At 41.9% G+C, this 20772-nt stretch overlaps 1 protein-coding gene across 1 annotated transcript in view; it reads right to left on the bottom strand.

The window, feature by feature from the left end:
• SCN1B (sodium voltage-gated channel beta subunit 1) overlaps positions 1-20772 on the bottom strand; it is a 385196-nt gene that overhangs the window by 181838 nt on the left and 182586 nt on the right. The window contains exon 2 of the mRNA XM_086930043.1: positions 17489-17655. Coding sequence (XP_086786169.1) covers positions 17489-17655 — 167 coding nt within the window. The remainder of the gene's footprint in view (positions 1-17488; positions 17656-20772) is intronic.

A 20772-nucleotide genomic window follows, 5' to 3' on the forward strand; every position in this document is an offset into this window, starting at 1 on the left:
AAAGAGACTTTCTACAATTCTCTTATCTCAGATGTAAACCTAAAATGTGTGTATACAGTAAAGGTCGGCGACAATTTCCTTGCTATTGCGAGGGTGTGCACCCGGAATAGGGAATGTCAGAATATGGAAGCAGGACAAAATATTGAATCCAAAATATTGAAATATAAGTATTTATTATACCTAAATCCACATCTCTATACCATGCAGGTATATTCATATAGTGTTCTACGATATTCACGATCTCAATATTTAGCAGTACAATTGCTGCTCCTGAGTATTTTCTAAAGCAATAATAAGACGTTCACCCATATCTCACAAACAACATTTTTCTTTCAAGAAGACCTGGGACCCCTGAGAAAATCCATCACCACACTTTCGAAAATGTCGTCATTGCATCGCAGTGACCCTTCCAGCTTTTGGTTGTATTACTGGGCTTCTCACAATCATGGCCACTGTGCAGCTGTCCATGGCTGGGGAAAGAGGCAGCTCAGCTTGATGTAAAGTGCCTCTGGAAGGCAGCAGATGAGAGACCTGCTGTTGCACATACTACGTCACCTGTAATCTGCCATTAATAAAATAGAGCTCTCCATCTTACTGTAGGCTCTTGGGTGTACTGAAGAAGAAGACATGTCTACCACTGCCTCCCATCATCAGAATAGTGTATTGTCAGCTCAAAGCAAGACAGTATTTACAGACCCTTCGGGATTGTGCGATTTTGCAATTTGCAAAAGAAACCCACAAAATATGGAGTTTTGTAAAAATGCAGCGTCTTTTGAAAAAGCTTCCATCATATTTTAATTAGACCCTTTCTTCAACCTTTCTTCTATTGACCCTGTGCTGCCACGCTGGGCCCCTGAAAGGAGGTTTGTGCAGGAGAGAGTCTTTTCCTACTCCATTTCCAGGAGCAAAACATGTATTTGTGAAGTGCACACTTACCCACGGGCATCTTCGCATTGAATAACAGATGTTTATTGTTACCCAACTCAATGGTGCTCATTTTATCTACATCAGGAGGATGAAAGGCTGAGTGAACCTGCTGGGATTTGAACCTGTGACCATGAAGTCAAACACTGGCCACTCCATTAGTCTACTAAGCCACTAGACCCAGGACTGTAGGAGACCTGGATTAGGATCGTCAGAAGGACCGGATTGTATCACGCGGGACGTTGGATAATTCATAAAAGGAGGACAAGCAAGGAGAAAATAATCCCGGGGTTTTGGCTTTTATCCGTTCACCAGAACCATACAACGCTTTAACGTTTTAACGTCTTGGACCTACCTGGAATTATATATTGAGCGCACATTACTGCTGCTTTACCGCGTGCTGGGTCCATACTATTTTTAAATTTTATCTCTCAGCTATTATGCTGGACGTGCTACCGAATGTGAAAATAGGACTATGCTTCCGCCATTCTTCTAATTTAGAACACGATATATGCTAAGAAGATAATTCGCTGGACGAATATCTCCTGCAAAGGATAAGGAGGCAGTATACCCCTTATGACGTACTGAAAAGTTTGTTCTGTTTTGTGCCCGAGAAGTATTGGGAAACAGGTGTACAAATACCCTGATGAAGGCGGTCATATACTGACTATACCGCCGAAACGCGTCGATGCTCAAGGAGTGAATTTGGAATAAGAAACTAAGGAAAATTCAAAATAATTGTTTTATTTGAGTTTAGTCCTTTTTTCCTGTAGTTCCTTTTTATTGGAATGTTGTTTTTATTCATTATTGTTCCGTCCTGTGTATGTTTCCCAATTTTTAACCAATATAATGTATGTCAATAAATTGTCCTAAGATTTAATTTTACCATAGTGTTTTCACGTGTATTGAATTTTTCACTATTATCATTGCTTCCCTGTTACTTTTTGGTATTGGTGAGTCTATTGTCTGTCTGTAAGTACCCTTGTATTGATGTTAATTCGCCCAAAGGGAATTTATTTCTTGACCTGTGTCAATTGTGGAACCCTATCCCTTTGGTCTTGGGGTCCCTCTCTTTTTTATTAGAGGAGACCTGGATTAAACATGTAGGCTAATGTCCCAACCTCCTTCGGCAGTCTTTGGCCCCTATACAACCCCACCGAGGCACTTACCTCTGCTCACCCCAGTCCTAAATAGCAACTCCTGCCTCAGCCTGATGCCTTGCCTCCCACCCGTCCGCCCCCATCCTCCACCCCCACTGGCAGCCATCAAGCATAATTAAAGGGAAATACATGGTACTGGCAGGAAGCTGTTACTTTAGCCTGCTCTGCCCTCCACCCACATTCATTTTAGCTGAGAGGAGGGCAGAGCTGCCTAAGGTACCAGTTCCTCCTCTCTAGCACTATGTGTTGATGCTGGAAAGCATGGCGGAAAGGCGGTGACAGAGGGCGCAGATTCAAAATCTCAATCTGCACTGTCTCTGTCATCAAACATTTGTCCTCCCAGTTCTTCCATGGCTTGATGGCCCGGCATCTGGGCCACGGTATTTTTGTGACAGACACATTTAGTGCTTGTCGCAAAAATACTGCAAATGTAACTTTTTTGGGCCGCAATTTTGTTATTTTTAAGCAGCAACATTTTCCAAACCAGACCGGAAAATCCTGGGGTAGGGGGTTATTTAAACTTCTGACTCTGTCGTACCACCATTCCCACTTATCTCTGCCTTTGCTCCATCCCATCTCTCATTTAACCTAGACTGATTTGAAACATTTTTTTAAAGAATTCTTAGGGATAGCAATAGTGATTTTACCTGTGCCCTTGGGGAAAAAAGAAACGGCGGCAGTCGCCAGTTTAGTAGCAGCTTCCTTTTTTCCAAGACATTAGCCACCATAGAGTTATTTCAATCAATTAGCTGTTAAATGTGACTATTGTCATATATAAACAGTATACACCTGCTTTATCTTTAGCCACACAGCATTTCATATTTATGCTTTGCATGAAGATTAGGGCATTTTGAAAAGTTTAAAACCTGTTCAATTCCGTGTTCTCAACTCTTCTCTTGTAATCCTAGGCTGGTAAAACCCAGCACACTTTAGGCAGCGTTTGGCAGCACAGCGCCTAGAGGCAGACCTAATAACGTCCACCAAAAAGGAGTGTCTGGTTTAAGCCCTTATTCATTCTCTCGATGCTTAACTGGCACCAGTACAGTTTATTTGGGGGGTTTAGGAATATGATGGCCTACTTCTGTGTTTTTCAATCTTAACTTTTGCTCTTATTACTGCTGTATTCAAATGATCTCTTTTACACCGTTAAACAAAAAATGAAATTCTGACATCCACCTTCTGCAGCAGAACACATTTCCTGTCCTCACCCTGGGGCCAGTGGTGTATGCCATAGGTCTAGGTTGTGTGGGTATCCTCTGTTTTTAAACCCATTGGAAAGAGCGTCTGTAATCCCACTGCTGTCTTTAGAAGGGAGGTTCGCAAGATCACTAAGCTTGTAGCCAGGATAGGTACCAGGGTGGCAAGTGAGCTGCTCTGTGACTGTGCGTCTGCCTCCCATCTGTGCTGTTTTATTCACTTATGAACTGACAATAGGTCTCTCAATTGATAACTTTCTTTACCACCACATACAACAAAGCACATTCCATCCATCCTTCCAGCACAGCCGACTAGATAACTTATTTTGGAAACTTGGGAGGATAAAAATAGTTTGAGTGGATGTTTATCTCCCCTAGGACCTGCCAAGCTCCCAAGAACAGGTTTTGACCTGACTCCCAAAATACTTGTCTGTGGCTGTCTTCCAGGAAAGCAGCATCGTGGCCACTGTACATGCTCCCTCGCTTTAGGCGCACTCTCGTTGGGTAGGGAATCTTACAATGGCATAGATTATCATTCAGGCGTTACAAGCGATATGGCCAATTGGGTATTTATTTCCCAAACATTAAGTCATTGGTGCTTGAGTGAAATTCCTCCTATGTTATTCTATCTGTCTGGAGAACATCAGCAGGGTGTACCAGCACATGCGAGCTGTGCAGCAGAATGCCTCAGTCAATGTCCAACTAGCCTGTGCAGGAAGGTAACATCTCCTCTGGTGCCTTGTCACCGATATCTAGTTAAAACCTGTAATATTGTGAAAAACAAACAAATATATATCAATCCATCTCTCAGAATATGAATTATCAAAAACCCAATTAATGGAAAAATAAAGGAAAAGAAATACAGCGGGATAGAAAATAATAATTTTTAAAAAGCGAATTCCAGTTGGGGAACATATTGTTTTAATATTAAAGAGATAAAACTAGATAAGAAGGCATAGGTAAAGGAACGACGTGTAGGGTAAGCGTTAAGAGTAAGTTACAAAGACACCCCCCTATTAAAAAAGTGGGGCTTTGTTGGCATGGGAAATAAACTAATATAAAATATTGGAGAAAGTGGGGAAGGATTCCACCCAGAAAACGAGAGGACAGGGAAGAAGGGAGCTGTGAGAGGCAACAAAAAAGGAACATAAAGGAATGAGATACAGTGATGAAATAGGTGAGCCAGAGATGGTCAGCACCCCTCACTTCCGGGGCAGCATATAAAAACGGAAACTTCACGCAGTGATAAGAAGCAGGAAGGGAAACAGGTGCAGATAACAGTTTTCATACAAATAAAAGCCAAGACTTTTTACAGCATATAAAAGGTGAGAGGAAATTAAAAATTCCTTCCATAAAATGGTTTCTACAAAATAGTAAAGGGTATTCATCTTGCAAATATCAAGTTAAACTGATAAAGAGAAATAGTTTCTGAGAAGTGGTATTGTTATGATTTCTTTTTCCTGAGAAATCACAGACAATAGCGGGCACTACTTCAAAATATGAATCCATAAATCTTTATCGTGGTCATACTCGAACAGACTCTTTCTTAGGTGTCTACACTCAAAAGTATGAATTTGTGATAGTATGTAAAGACAAATACAATGCAATCAAGTATTTTTTAACTAGAAGTAAAACTAGAGGTAAAAAAGTGCAATGACTAATATGTATGTCTAAGTAAGTGCAGAAGTAGAAAAGTGTAATTTTTACTACTCTGTTTGTGAATTGTACATAGACATACATTAATTTATAGAGAAATGTTGCTGTACGTATAGATCCCATTGCCAAATTCTAGCAAAACCAACTTATTTCATTCTTCTAAATTTGATAAACTAATATTGCACCATTAAGAAATATTGACACACACATTTGTTTATATCTATTTTTTGTCAAGAATATTTTTCTTCAATAATGGTAAATATTTTAATACTATACCATATAAATCGGAGTGTGTTACACATTGATTGCCTAGACATGAACTCTTCACGAAGTGCTAAAGAGTATATGCTCTCTGTATAAATTGTGATTCTGGTTGGTTATCCATGATTGGCATATTTTGATAGGTGCACAGTCTAAATATTGATTCCTAAATATCGACCTACAGTAATATTGAGTTGGAAATATCGAAGGTGAAGAATATCGAGGTCAAGAATATAGTTGGACAGAATATTGACCCTAAGGTAAGTAACTTGATTTTTTTTTTTATATCGATGTAAGTAATATCGAAGTTAGTAATATCGTTATCAAATATATCGATGTTACTAATTTCAATGTTACTAATATCGATATTTGTTTGTTGTTATGTATTTTATTATGTATTCTATATGTATGTTTTATATGTTTTGTGTTAAGTATTTAATTTGTTTTAAATTATATGTGTACTATTTTTTATATATTAATAATGTTATTTTTAATTATATTTTATGTTTTAGTACTGGAGCGGATTGTGGGTTTATAGGGGAATAGGGTGGGAAGTAATTTAATTATAGTAAATTAATTATACATTTTTAGTAATTGTAAATTAGTTTTAATTAATTTTTGCGTTTAAGTTCTGTAGCAGGTTGTGGGTTCATAGGGGAATTGGGTGGGAAGTAATTTAATTGTAATTAAGTAATGATTTTCTTTTTATTGGTATTTATAATTATTTTATTTTTAATTATTATTAATTGGTAATTAATTGTTTTAATTGTTAATTAAGTTTTTTTAATTGGTAATTAATGTATGTAATTTGTAATTACACTTTTTAATTGGCAATTATTTTTTTTAATTGGTAAGTACTTTGTTTTTAACTGGAAATTCATATTTTTAATTTTTAATAACTTTTTATTAATTGGAAATTATGTTTTATTAATTAGTAATTATTTTTTCATAAAAAATATTTCTTGATTTAAAAAATACGTTTGTTTACCATTTTTTAATTGTTAATCAATTTTTAATTATTAATATGTTTTCTGTTTTGAAAACTATTTTAGTGTTCAATATTTATTATTTGGTAATTAATATTAATTAATTAATATTTATTGGTATTTATTGTTAATTAATTATTCAATTGTAATTATGTTTTAGTCATTATTAATGGGTATTTGCAAATGATGTAGTTATTTAAAAATTCAATTAATTTTATTTACAACAATTATTTATAAGTATGTTATATTTAACTTCTACGCTATCCAACGCTTTCCCTACTGTTGCTTTCTCTGGAGTTGAAATATTAATTTTTACCCCTACGCTATCCAACACTTTCCCTACTGTTGCACTCTCTGGAGTTGGAATAGTAATTTTTACCCCTACGCTATCCAACGCTTTCCCTACTGTTGCACTCTCTGGAGTGGGAATAGTAATTTTTACTCCTACGCTATCCAAAGCTTTCCCTACTGTTTCACTATCTGGAGTTGGAACAGTAATGTTTACCCCTACGCTATCCAATTGTTTCTCTACTGTTGCGCTCTCTGGAGTGGGAATGGTAATTTTAAGTTCTATGCTATCCAACATTTTTATTACTGTATTTTTTACTTATGGTTTTTGAATAGTATTTTTATTTATTTAGCTATTTAATATTTTTTGTATAATTTTAGATAATGTAGTATATAATTAATTTTAAAAATATTAAAAGTATATTTATTTTTTTAATTTATTAAACATAATTATTTACTTTTTATTTGTGTTTTTGTTTTCTGTTTGTGAATGTATTTGTAATTTATAATATTTTTTATTAATTTATAAATTATTAAAATAATTATTAAAACGTATTTTAAGTACGTATATATTTTCTGTATATGTTTAATTAATGTATTAATATTATATATGTATTATTTATTCATTTTAAACCTTATTAAATATTTTTAACTATGTTTATTTTATTTATTAGTGTTATTTACTTTATTTTACATTAGAAAAAAATGATATTTTTAACATCGATATTTTTAACATCTATATTTTTATTTCAATATTTTTGTACTTACCATGTTGTAGATAGGATGTCGATATTCTTGCCTTCGATATTTCAGCATTGATATTTCTGTAGGTTGATATTTTCTAGGTCGATATTTTGTCAGTGATTCATTTTGATATACTAGTAAGTCCCAAGAAAAGTGCATTGTGTGTGCCCAGGACCTGTAAATCAAATGCTACTAATGGGCCTGCAGCTGATTGTGCCACCCACATGAGTAGGCTCTTAAACCTGTCTCATGCCTTCCATTGCAATGTCTTGAGTGCAGTATTAACTGCCATGTCGATCTGGCAAGTGCACCCACTTGCCAGGCCCTAACCTCCCCTTTTTCTACATGTAAGGTACCCCTAAAGTAGGCCCAAGATAGACTCATAGGCAGGGTACAGTGTATATGAAAGGTAGGACATGTGCTGGTGGGTTTTACATGTCCTGATAATAAAATACTGAATAATGCCATTATCGTTTTTGACTATCACAGGGCATGTCTCTCCCATATCATTGGAGCTGCCCTGTAACATTTCACAAGTGTAACTTGCAATTGGGAAGAAATAGAGATTTGAAGTATGTGCTCTATGAGCTCAGAATTTAAAAATGCATTTTTAGTGAAGTTGGTTTTTAAAATGTGTGTTTGAAAATGTCACTTTTGGAAAATGGGCATTTTCTTGTTTAACCATCCTGTGCTTCTGCTTGCCTGTGGAATCAACGTCTGGTTAAGACTGACAGGGGCCTGTTTGTGCATTCATTCTAGGCAGTCACACAAAGGGAGATGTGAAGTGTGTCCTGCATATCCTGATGAGCCATCACCAGGCTGATGGGTCTTCCTGAGCTACAGTGATAGGAGGAGTTGTCACCGACACCTGAATAGGGCTGTGCGTGTGCTCTCAAAATGCTGTCTCAACCCAGCTGGAGTGTGTCTGAAGTCAAGGATAAGCAAGGCAGGAACTTGTAAACTACAAAGCCTTTCTTTGAAGTATGCCTACTTCATAGCCCAAAAGGGGTATAGGTATTGGACCTAAAATCCCAAACTTGTAGAACCCTTCTGGATCAAGAGGAACCTCTGCCAAGGAGAAGAGCTGAAGAGCTGTGAGGAGGACTACTGCCCCTTTGCTGTGTATTGCTTTGCTGGGTTGGCCTGTAGTTGTTGCTTCTTCTTTGAAGAGGAAAAGGACCGAACTTTGCTGTGTATCCTGCTGGTGAAGTTTCTCCAATGGCTTGTGTTTGCTTGACTTCTGTTAAGAAGTCTCAGGGCCATCAAAGACTTCATCTGCAGCATCCCTAAACTCCACTGCTGGATTTTCTGCTTGTGTCAATTCCAGTCAGTTCTGGGTTCTTGGAAGTTGTTCTTGCTTAAAAAAGCACCAAGAAGACCTGAAAATTGATCCATCGCCCTTCCAGCACCTGTTTTTCCGATGCAGCACCTCCATTTCGGAAACATTTCCAAATACCGCTGCTGTCTGGCTGAAGAAATTCACATAGCACCTGCCAGCAGCTGAAGAAACCACTGCAGCCGAGTTCACCACGACGTGTCTCCGAAGTCCAAGACCACAGAACTGACTCTGATACAGGCCCTGCTGTGTGGCTAAAACAATCAACGCATGGTTGAAGCGCAGCTAAAGATATTGATGCAGATCCAGTTGACCACTGCCACGTTGACCTCTAACGCGTCTGGATTCCCATGCATCGCACCAGTGTGCCAAGTTTTTCCTACGCATCACCCCAGACCAGAACCATCTTAGATTTCGATGTCATGTTTTCCCCTACAGTCCAGATTCGACGCAACACTTCTCCTGCTTGCAGCAGTACTGACACATTGCCTCCCCAAGGACTCAGGAACTGATGCATCGCTGTGTTTGTCGACACTTCCCACCTCTGCAGCTGTTTTCTTTCTGAACTTTTGACGCATCTGAAGGTACTTTATGTAAAAGCACAGCATCCATTGTTTCCTATGGACATAATGGCTAAAACCTTTTAAAGTTCATATTTTGAGTTGTGTATGTTGGACTGTTTGTTAGTTTGGTCTTGTTTGGTTTAGATAAAGATACTTTAATTTTCAAAACTGGTGTGGTGTCTGTTTGTAATGTGTTCACTGTGTTACTGTGTGTTTTGTACAAATACTTTACACATTTCCTCTGAGATAAACCTGACTGCTCATGTCAAGCCACCAAGGGGATGAGCAGGGGTTACCTGAGTGTGTAACTCCCTTATCCTGACTAAAAGGAAGGGTCCCTACTTGGAAAGGTCCCTACTTGGACATGGGCATACCACTGCCAAATAGAGACCCCCATTTTTAACAGTTCCCAAATACTTTATACCAGGAATACATACAGACATACATCCTAAAACTATGCTTGAAAAATTGGCCTTGATGTTCAGTCTTTCTTCAGAGTTACACTCTTCTTAGTTTCCATCCTCTGCATGCATTCTATTTCTGAGTATACTCTCCTCCCAGTCTCATGCCAGGCTGCCTCAGTCCTTTCTATTGTAATTCTGCAATTGTCTGATACCTCATTTCACAGATCACAACCTCTCCTCTTTAAAATCCTATCTCTGTGATCTAATCTTAACCACTAACCTTGGATTCTGGAGTAGCGTACAACTCGCCATAAAGCACTTCAACACCTTGTCAGGGGTAGTAAGCACTATATAAATACAATTACAATGACTCTTGCTATTCATTTGATCGCCTGTTTCGTTTCAGACTTTGTAGTTCCAGATTTCACAGTATTCCTGTTACCTTACAGTTCCAAGTGGCCCAAATGTTCATATCCCAACAAATTGTGATAATTGCAGCTATTATCATTATTATTACTATTATTTTCATTGTTATTATTGTTACTATTGTAATTACTTTTTTTATTATTAATAATATTGGGGCATATTATCAGTGCTGGCGATATGCTATTTTTGCCGCTAAATGGCGATAATACTATCGCCCAATTAGCAAGCTGTCGCTAACTGATGTTAGCGACAGCTTTGAGGCGATAGCGAGCGGTTTGGGGCCCGCTTTGCATGTTAGCGATAATTATCGCTAATGACATACAAAGGGGGCGTTCCCAACCTGTTAGCGACTGAAAGCAGTCGCTAACGTCGCTAACGCCTATTAGCAAGGCAGGCTTAGCGATGGCAATATTCACGCTAATCACAAATATCGTCAAAAACTAACACCTGCCCAGACCAGTTCTTAGGCATGTTATCCAATGGGAGGTGGATAACATGGCTAAGAGCATTTAGTCACTAATGTGTGAATATTGCTGTATTCTCAGCGATATTCACGCTATCGCCGGAAAAATTATCGCTTTGGAGATAAACGTAGCTAATAGCGCGTTATCTCAGCGATAATTTCCGGCGATGCTTAGCGATAAAAAAATCGTTGCTAAGCCTAGTTAGCGATAATTATCACTAATCATTGGTAATATGCCCTATTGTTTTTCTGGGCATACATGTTCATTATTTGTGATAATGCTAACAGCTACAACAAAAATAATAATCTATAGCACTTTCAGTTTTAAACACTTTAAATACAAGTTGCAACTATTACTCAACTTATGGTACTCAACCAGGCTTAGGAAGGATGCAAGGCTCAGACTACCTTGTCAAGATTCGAACTCATTACCTACTGACCCATCATTACTTTGTTCAAACATACATAGAACTATCATGTGGACATAAAGGGCTTATTCCCAAGCCCTTCGTGCCACTGGTAATCACGTTTTCCCTTATTAAAAGGGATGCACCAGCAGCACAATGGCTTGTAAAGGTTTCCTCGCCTTTCACTTCAACACAAGCCGATCCCAAAGATGTTAAAGCCACTGTGAGAGCCAATGTGAGAAGGGCTCTCAAGGGAGAAAGATGAACTGCTGCTCCCAGGAAGGAGAAACTGCCCGCTATACCTTGAAGGGATGTTTGATTACTACTTCAGCAGGGACCGCTCTCCTCCATAGATCATATTTCTGCCATAATGCAGAGTAAACCGAGCCTATTACATTGATACGGTTGTGGCAGCATGTATTAAATATGTATGATGCCCCATGTTATGTTGTAGCCCGTGGCCATAGTCTCTGTGCCCATTTATCTAAGTGCTGTTTTTAATATTCTATTTCTGGATTAATTTAAAAAACCACATATTCACCCGTCATGAGTACTCAGCCAGAGTATCACTCTCAATCCCAATACCATTCATTGTCTACTATTATTTTTTATGAAATAAAATGAAACAGCAAATTGTATCAGAAATGCAATCAGATTTTATATACAGATGTACCTATCCATTATAAATACATTTTTAAGATTTTAAACCCCATAAGGGATAAGGTCTAGTCACAAAGGTAACCTATGATTGTGAGTAAGTTACACATGTAAATTTACTCTTGCAAGTTTGGAGTAACTTTACTACTTTTGGCTATACACCATTTATACGGTAAGGTTACTACTTGCATGTCTCACCCCCAGGGGTAAAACACAATTTACAAGTGTAAGTTACTGCAGCAAAAATGTAGCAGTAGCTCGTCCTACCGCACACATGGCCAACCACTAATAATGCAACACCTTTTCATAGAAAATAATGGAGGCAGGGACCTAAAATAGACCTCATAGGAAATAATGCTAAATTGAATGAATTTATTTCAATTTTTTTAATGTATATGTAAAATTAATTTAATTATAAAAAGCGTAAAAAATAATTAAGCAATAAATATTATTTTTATGAAAAATTATGTTCATGAATTTGCTAATGTCAAAATAAATGTAAGAATTAAAACAATTAATTCTATACATCATGTTTTGTAATGTTTAATACATGTTTTCTAAATTTTAAAAATAAGGTTAATTTTATTTTATATATTTGATTATATATGTATTTATTTGGATAATTACTTCCTAGTGCATATTTGTATTTTGCTCTACATTTATAATAAATATACAACATTAATTTGCACCAATATTTAATATTAAACTATTTTTACAAAACATTTTCAAGTAAAATAAACTTTTTTACTTTTCCTTACACTTAACCATAGGGGTATCTCCACCCGTTCTCCGTCCGATGCAATGAAGATTTTAATTCTGGGAAATTTTATAGCAGAGGCACAATGTCTTACACATTTTACATGCAGAGCCTACTGCACTTGTAATAACAAGCATTTGCAATGCAATAGGTCTCGCATTCATGAGAGTTTGAGCTTTTGGTATTGTAAATGACAATGCCTTTTATTTATGTGTTGTTTTTAAAACAGATAAATTAAAGGCATTTTCATTTCCAATGCCAATAGCTTAAACTGTCGCGAATGCAAGGCCTATTGCATTGCAAATGCCAGCGCGTGCTATAAAAATAAATTAAAAGCATTACGAGAGGATGTGTACTGCCTGCAATAGCAGGCAGGAGCAAGCTATTTAAGAAAATAGTGCTCAGAGGCTGTAATTAAAGCCTACTGAGTAACAACACACATAAAGGGGTGTCGCCATGGGAGGTTACAACATGAGACAAGGCAGTACTAAGGAGGGCATGCTAAACCTTTTGACTAATGAACAGACACAATTTACAGTGGACAATGACACAAGCCAATGAAAAATATGGGCGGAGAGTGGACGGAGCTTCAAGTCCCTACCTGAATACAGTATGCCTTGTAGAGCAGCGCATACGCTGCCCAGGTTCGACCTAAAAAACGAGGCTGGCTGATTCTTTGCATGCAAAACGTCTCAGTTTGTATATTTGCATACTAGGAATATGTATTTTCTGCACAGCTTATTTTGTGAAAACAAGAAAAGCAAGGTGAAAATCAGTTCCTGTCATGCTGTAAGTGCTGTTTGAACCATTGTCTTTTTTGCAGTTTTATATTGCATGAGCTCAGCATGACCGTATTAGACTATGTACATGAGCGCCTTTTACATTACACAAGGTCACTTTCATGCTTGTTTTTTTTAGGCACTGGAGATTAAGTCATTTGCTCAAAATCACAGGATGTTGATTAAATGCTGACACTTGAAACAGGTTCCCCAGTTAGAAAGTAGGCAACTCTGGCCATAACACCACATCCTCTCTTAACGTGTAAGCAGCTGCTGTGGTGGAAATATGAATGTCTTATTTTCTGCAGCATTCCAAAGTTTATCCTGCACGCCAATGGGCCCTGTGTGGTGGGTGGCACCCAGGCAGTGGCCCCCACGCCCAGCAGGGAGACTCCTTAGCCCTGGGGCCAGGTGTGCGTGAGATGACTGCACCACGTGCAGTGGGTGACACTCAGTGCCCCCCACGCCAGCAGGGAGTCTCGTGCAGCCCCGGGCCATCCTGTGGGTGAGGTGACTGGGCCGGGCCCCGTGCGGTGGGTGGCACCCCGAGGCCTGCTCTGCAGACCCTCACAGCATCTCCTGCACACAACTCCTGCTGTGGGAGGGTGATGTGGCCGCCTGTATGTGAGGTGACAGGGCCCGTGTGGTGGGTGGTACCCCATGGCCTGCTCTGCGGACCCCGATGGGTGGCAGCCCATTGCCCCCACGCCCAGCAGGGAGCCTCTTGCAGCCCTGCCCCCCTCTGCGTTAGGTGACTGGGCCCCATGCGGTGGGTGGCACGCAGTGGCCCCAACGCCTGCAGGGAGCCTCGTGCAGTGCTGGGCCCCCTGTGCGTAATGTGACTGGACCCCGTGGGGTGGGTGGCACCCTGTGGCCTGCTCTACGGACCCTGCTGCCTCTCCTGCACACCGCTTACCCTCCACCCTCCCTGCTGCAGAGGGTGATGTGGCCGCCTATGCCAGTGACGCGGCTGAAAGCCGAGCTGCCTCTTCCACTAAACTTTCTCTACTCCCAGCTTCGGCTGCTGTCTCCAGCACCTCCTGCCCTCGCATCGCCTGGCTCTGGGCGCTACCAGCCTCCCACTGACCCCGACGACCCCAGGGACACTTTGAATGTAGGTGAGGGGCTTCTGGGAGCTGTGAAGGGAACTCTGTGGGTGCCCGCAGCAGGGGCTGCGGTCCGTGGGGGTTCCGTGGTGGGACGTGGCTGTGGGGCCGAGGGCTGACACTCCCATGCTCTGCATGGGTTGTGGATGCCTGCGCTTTGAGTTTGTGCGTGTTTGTGAACTTGTGAGTGCGCCTGTGTTGTAGGGGTGTGCTTGACAGCAGCGGGGTGTTTCTAATGGGCGTGCATGTGCTGTGGAATGTGTGCGTGTCCGTTGTGTGTGAGCAACGTCTCAGAGTGCACTTGTGAATCGCTGGTCTGCTGTGGGGTGTATGCATGTGTTGTGGGGAATGTGTTGTACGTTTGTTGCTGTGGCAGTGCCTTGTCTAGTTGAGTCTCTGTTGTGAGTTGCGATTGTGCTGTGTGAGGTGACGATAGCCTGAGTTGTGTTGGTGTGTGCGTGTGTGTTGAGAGTGGTACAGATGGTTTGTGAGTAGCATTTTGTGTGAGTTGCAAGAGATGGCCGTTCTTTGCAGCCATATGCCTGCAGTATGGGGTTTCATGCACTTGTGTGTGGTGCGATGTCTTGTGGCTTGTGTGTTTTGTAGACATGTGTCAGTGTTGTGGTGTTTCATGTAACTGTAAGGTGACATTGGCTTGTGTTGTCAGTTTGTGACATGTGTATACAAAGTGGTGTTCTCTGCATGTGCGTGTTGTGTGTAGCAGAAAGGGTTTGTGGGTAGCATTTTGTGTGTGTTGCGTGAGACAGTCGTGCTTGTAACCATATGCCTGTCCACAGATGAATGCGCACGGACAATTCATAATAATTATACATCACGTTGCAGTGTCCGGGTCTGACATTTTTTACGCTTGAAAGAATAACACAGAAACACACACACATTTCTTACGCACTGCGCATGCGTGCGGCCAACTTTGCCTGCAGCAGGGAGCGCGCTGCAGTGTCCGGGGCTCCCGTGAGCTGAGGGCGCCCCGCGTGTTGCAGCCCGCGTGAAGGAGCCTACCCGAAGGAGCCCACCCACAGAGAGAAGTCTGACGGGAGTCCACCCAACCTTTGTGAATGCTGCTGCGGGGCTCCTGTGAGCATGACGGATCCCCGCGTGTTTCTGCGCCAGTGACCGGAAAAGAGGCCCCCCCGCCACGAGGAGGTCAGCCGGGGAGTAGCGCAGAGTCCCCACAAGAACTGGTAAGTGGGGCGTGTGGAGCGCGCGTGACCACTAAAAAAATGCTATTGCAGGAGGCTGACTTGCTTCGGAAGCAGGACAGGAGATGTGCACAGCGCGTGGCTGTACGTGCGCTTGCACCTGCTCAAATCTCCAAAAGCTCTGCGCGTGCCCATCTCCTGTCCCACTTCTGAGGCAAGTCCACAACAATAAGCTTCGCTGGCGACAGCACTTCACGCTGTGTACGCTAGGCTCGACCTAAAACGGAACTTAGACCAACTGAATTCGCTTTAGTGACATAGTCATGAATATAATTTAAAATAACACATACATGAAGAAGTACTGGTCCACTTCCACTCTCAGAACCTACCTTCCCCTCCGGCCACTTGCACAGCTCTAAGCAGCCTTTTGGCTAGTTTTGTGCTACACAATACCACATACATCCATACATGCCTACATGCAAATTCACAGCGGTACAAAAGGGGGGGGGGGGGGTGATGGACGGAGCATCTGAACCAATCAAACACTCACAACCAGTCAACAGATCTGGGTTTAATCCATCACCGTTCTTTAGCCCATTCTGCCACCCCAGTTCAGACATGGCTATATGCAAATCAGTCTGGACCTGTGCCTCATGGGAACAGTCCAGCCCAAACTGCCAAGCCATGCCTTCCCTGGACCGGAAACAAGCTTCCGAGGACCGGTTTCTGGCATTTCAGCCGTCTTCAGCCCGGCTTGCTTGAATCCAGTGGCAAAGTGAGCAAGGGACTCACGTCTGAGCATACCCTGCCAACTTATGGCGAACAAAGCAGTACAGAAGGGGGTGGTGATGGACGGAGCATCTGAACCAATCAAACACTCACACCCAGTCAACAGATCTGGGTTTACCACCCCCTTTTGTACCTACATGCAAAGTCATGCCTGATTATCTTTTATCAACCATGCTAAAAGAGACGACTGAGAAACCAGCTGCAAAACTATTGATAGAAAATATCTAGAGATATAAATAAATATACCAGAATATTTAAGTCCCTCCATGATTGACTTATAAAGCAAATGTCTTTTTAGCACAATTTAAAAGTTATAGAGTAACCACGGTTAGAATGTCATATTATGGTCCGATCTAGCTCATTCAAAATATTAACTAGATATATCCTTCAAGGGTTAGCCACTGTGGAAGAAACCCCAAATAATTCTTGCAAGATTAGGGCTTCTCATTTGCTTTTGGCACACAAGCATATGAGCCTGTATATAAGTATCACAAGTATTGAGCGACCCGTTTAAGATGTGGTTGAAATAGATGAAATGTGCGTCTGAATAGTGAAAAAGTTCCTCCCTATGGTTTAAGATTAATATAAAGAACATGTATTGCATCCAATCAGAAATCAGGCATGAAATATGCATCTTCAGGCCCAGCCTGTGGAAACTTACTGAATTCCAAGGACTTACCAAAGGAGAGAAAATACCTACATTAGTCCTCTTCTCTTTTTTAGGCGCTGGATTCAAAAGTTGTCAAATTGGAAGCAGCCAACAAAGGGGAGCAGCTGACCCCATTGAATCAACAGTTAGCATGAACCAACCTCCTTAGCACAGGCTAGCCTCGGTGTGGTCCTTATTTAAATGCTAAATCAAGCAGTCAGCTGACAGATGTACCAGCACATTACAAATATCCTCATCGCCCCACCTCCAAGACCAGAGCAGGGCCTTGCGAAGGACTGTGTGAGGTTCTATGAGAAGGCTGTGATACCACCAAGATATTATAAGGCTACCTGTCTATGTATGGGTCGGCAACACTTAGCTCTGTTAGCTAAAATGAAGATCTTGCAACAGAACTTTAACAGCAAAAGACAGACCAAATGGTGGACTATCAGTCTTTTTCCTACTCCATAGTTATGGTGTCTGAGGCAGTCCAAAATAAAGCAGGTCTAGTTTGTGATTGATTGTATAAAGATGATGTTTTAGAGATTGGCATCCAGTTGATTTGTGGAAAACATTTCACAATTTAATGCAGGACCTGCAACAGTAGTACACCGCTAACCACATGGAGAACACGTCTTGCTGTTCTACACCTAGGTTCTTACGGTAAAAGCACATACATTACGATCTATCAACTTCCCACTTAGCCCTCACCTCCCTACCTCCCACCTGCCTAGTCTCGCTCTCTTGCTTCTTCCTCTGCAACGCAAGCTCACTCACCGGGCTGAAGGATTCCTCCCCTTTCTCCTTGAAGTACCATTCCACGAAGGACCTGGCCGTGGTCTCGCTCCTCTTCTTGCAGGAGATGCATTGGATCTTGAAGGTTTGGCCATAGACAGCCTCCGTCTCTGACTCGACCTCCACGCATCCTGCCCAGCAGGATGGAACTGAGTAGAACAGAGAAAGAGAAAGGACCAAAGTCAGTAGGTAAGACACAGACAGGCGTTTCTAGGTGTTTTGCCGCCCTAGGCGAGAATTGAAAAATGCCGCCCCCTACCTTTTACTACGATCACTCTCGCCCCCGTCATCCAGGATAGAAGAATTAATGCATCAGATATAAAACAACTTGTATTCAACATTAAACAATAAAACACATCAAATATTAAATATTAGAAAACGCAGACTTTGATACCAATTAAGCATAACATATGTACTACCATGCTTCTCCTTGTTGCCAATTTCTTTATGGCAGGGTTTTAAAAAAATTTGTAAAATTAGTTGAGGCCCACACTTTGCTTTGGGTGTGTGCCACTTTTTCAGGACAACCGTAAAGCAAAATTTGTTGAACCAAATAATTTGCTTATTGCTTAATGCACTCGTAATATATACCTAATAAAAACCAATGAGTGGGATCTTTACTAATCTGATGTTACTTCTTGTGATGTCACTTACTGTAATGCCACACATTGTGACATCATCGTCTATGTAGCCCAATAAGCACCAATTGTGGCTAGATTTTAGTACTCAACTGTAGGGGCAACAGGGCATTTTTTCTTTCAAGCAATAGGAGCCAAGCCACCCTTAATCATGATGAACAGCCCCCAATTGAGGTCTATCCATAGTCCGAATTATCCTAAATAATCCTCCTAAATCTTTTAATTTGCACCACAGAAGGGCTGGCAGTGGTGAAATGCTGTGGTACTGGCGCTCCGCGCTCTTGACACCAGGCCCAGAAAGTTCCACGCATTGCTGGAATGCGCGCAGCTCAAGGAAAGGGGAGCCTCAGACTTTAAACTACTAGTGGAAGGCACAGGCTCTTCACGGCATTCCTTTTACTTTATTTATTTATTTTATGCGTTTTTATATAGCGCAGACTTTACCCGAAGGTGTCAGAGCGCTTTACAATAGGAACAGTAATGATACATGAGGAGAAAATTACAAGTGAACAAATTACAAAAGCAAACGTTAAGTTACATGAGGCAGAAGTGATAATTGTGAGCAAACAAAATACAAGAGGTAGCAAACGGTGCATTACAGGAGGAAAAAGTGACATGTGTGCAAGTTACAAAAGCGTACAAAGTACAAGTAGAGGTATAATACTGGAATAAATGGCAGACCTCCACTCAGCCTGGCACTGGCGCTCCACCCTCTTGACACCAGGACCAGGCCCAGACAGTTAAACACATTGCTGGAATGCGCGCAGCTTAAGGAAAGGGGGTCTCAGACTTTACACTAGTGGAAGGCACAAGCTCTTCACACCCTTTCTTGACCCCCTCTCCCGTGTCCTGACCTCCACCCAGCCTTGCCTACATGCACAGGTGTGGAGGGATTCTATCACCTCACTGACTGGAGCCAAGGCCTGCCGGCTGGACATGGGGCGGCGGACACCAATGACAATGCCTGCCATTTTATGACTTTTGAATTAGGGCCTGCTGCTGCATCAAACATACAATTAACAAAACACACGCAGACGTATCTCTCACAGTTGTTCCCCGTCTCTGGAACCGTGAGGACTGGGACGAGCTCAGAGACTGACTCAGACTCACAGGCCTCTTTTCAAATTAAGAGTAAGTACTGTACATATTTTGCACATTCGCAGCAGGCATGCATGACGTTCGTAACAGTCGCTTCACTGTAACTGTGCGGTAACTTACTCGCCTGTGCTCTTGTGAAAGAAAGTCACGTCCACGCGCAAGTCTGTGCAGTTTGCAGGCTCCGAGGCTCATGCACTGCTGGCCTCAGTCAGATGCTCCGTGCTACCACCAGCACTACTACTGTGAGACTTTGGGGTCTCAAGCCAGGCCAGAATTTGGGGTCTCAAGCCAGGCCAGCGGGAGCCGAGGACTCGGAGTAGCCGGCCTCCGGACGGGACAGGTCTGTGTTGTTGTTGTGGGGCACTGGCAGCAGTCAACAGGTCGGGCCTGGCAGTCAATTCTCCATTAGCCAGCACCGATACACACACAGTCCGGCCCTCCCCCACGCACCGACAGCTAGAGGGTGGTGCGCGCCACGCCGTCACCGGCTGCTGAAGCACCACTTGGGGATTCGCCAAAATTATGATGCCTAGGGCCGTCATTGGTAGCGCTCCCCCGCACTACTAGATTGACAGCCCTGGGGAGGGACCCGCACATGATACAATACTAGTGTGTACCGCCCACCCCCTCCTCTCCACACGCACCACAAACCACCACTAAGCTAGAGTACGCTCATCGCTGCGCAGCAACAATGTACTAGTACAAGCATAAAGAATGGTGCACTTGCACTCCACTTATAGGTGCTGCTGTCCGCATGTTTCTTGCCGCCCTCCACCTTTTGCCGCCCTAGGCGGCCGCCTAGTCCCTGCCTAACGGCAGAAACGGCCCTGAGACAGGACAAAGATGAAGTTCCAAAGATGGCGGTCTTCCTAGCTAAAAAGCAGAATTCACAACATTTTATAGTGGGTACATTGGACTGGTAGGACTCGGAACTGTGTATTGGACACCTTCTTGAGAGGTCTCTGGCAATAAGCTTTTAAAATAGTAGAATGTATATGTCTCCGGTGCAAATCTGTCATTGTGTAAAGTAAAATATGATTGACATTTAAAGTGAAATATTTTAGTATTTTTCTTATTTTAAATTCATGTGACTGGTTTCTAGAGGTCTGTGGGTGTTGCAAACTATTTTAAAATAGTAATGGTATGTGCAATTTCACGACTGCATTCGAAGCATTACGAGCATTGGCCCATTATGTGTGCACACATGCTATGGTGGGCCTCCTCAACTATTTTCACAGCCCTGCTTTGTCTAATGGAAAACAAGCATTTGCAATGGAATGAAATAAAATCCAGTATTTGTAAAGCACGCAAATACACGAGGGTGTCAAGGCGCTAGGGGGCGGCGGGAAGATTAGGCGAGCTATTGCCCAGAGTCAAGTGGTGCTGGACTAATGTTCCACTTGCACCAGGGATCGAACTGTGAACCCCGTGGCCCGGAGCCGGGCGGCCTGGCTGCTGCTCGACACCTCTTCTTCCCTCTATCCAATGGAATAGGTGTCGCATTCAAAAGATTTTTAGCTAATAGCATTG

This window comes from Lissotriton vulgaris, chromosome 7, assembly GCF_964263255.1.
Source record: "Lissotriton vulgaris chromosome 7, aLisVul1.2, whole genome shotgun sequence".
NCBI lineage: Eukaryota > Metazoa > Chordata > Amphibia > Caudata > Salamandridae > Lissotriton > Lissotriton vulgaris.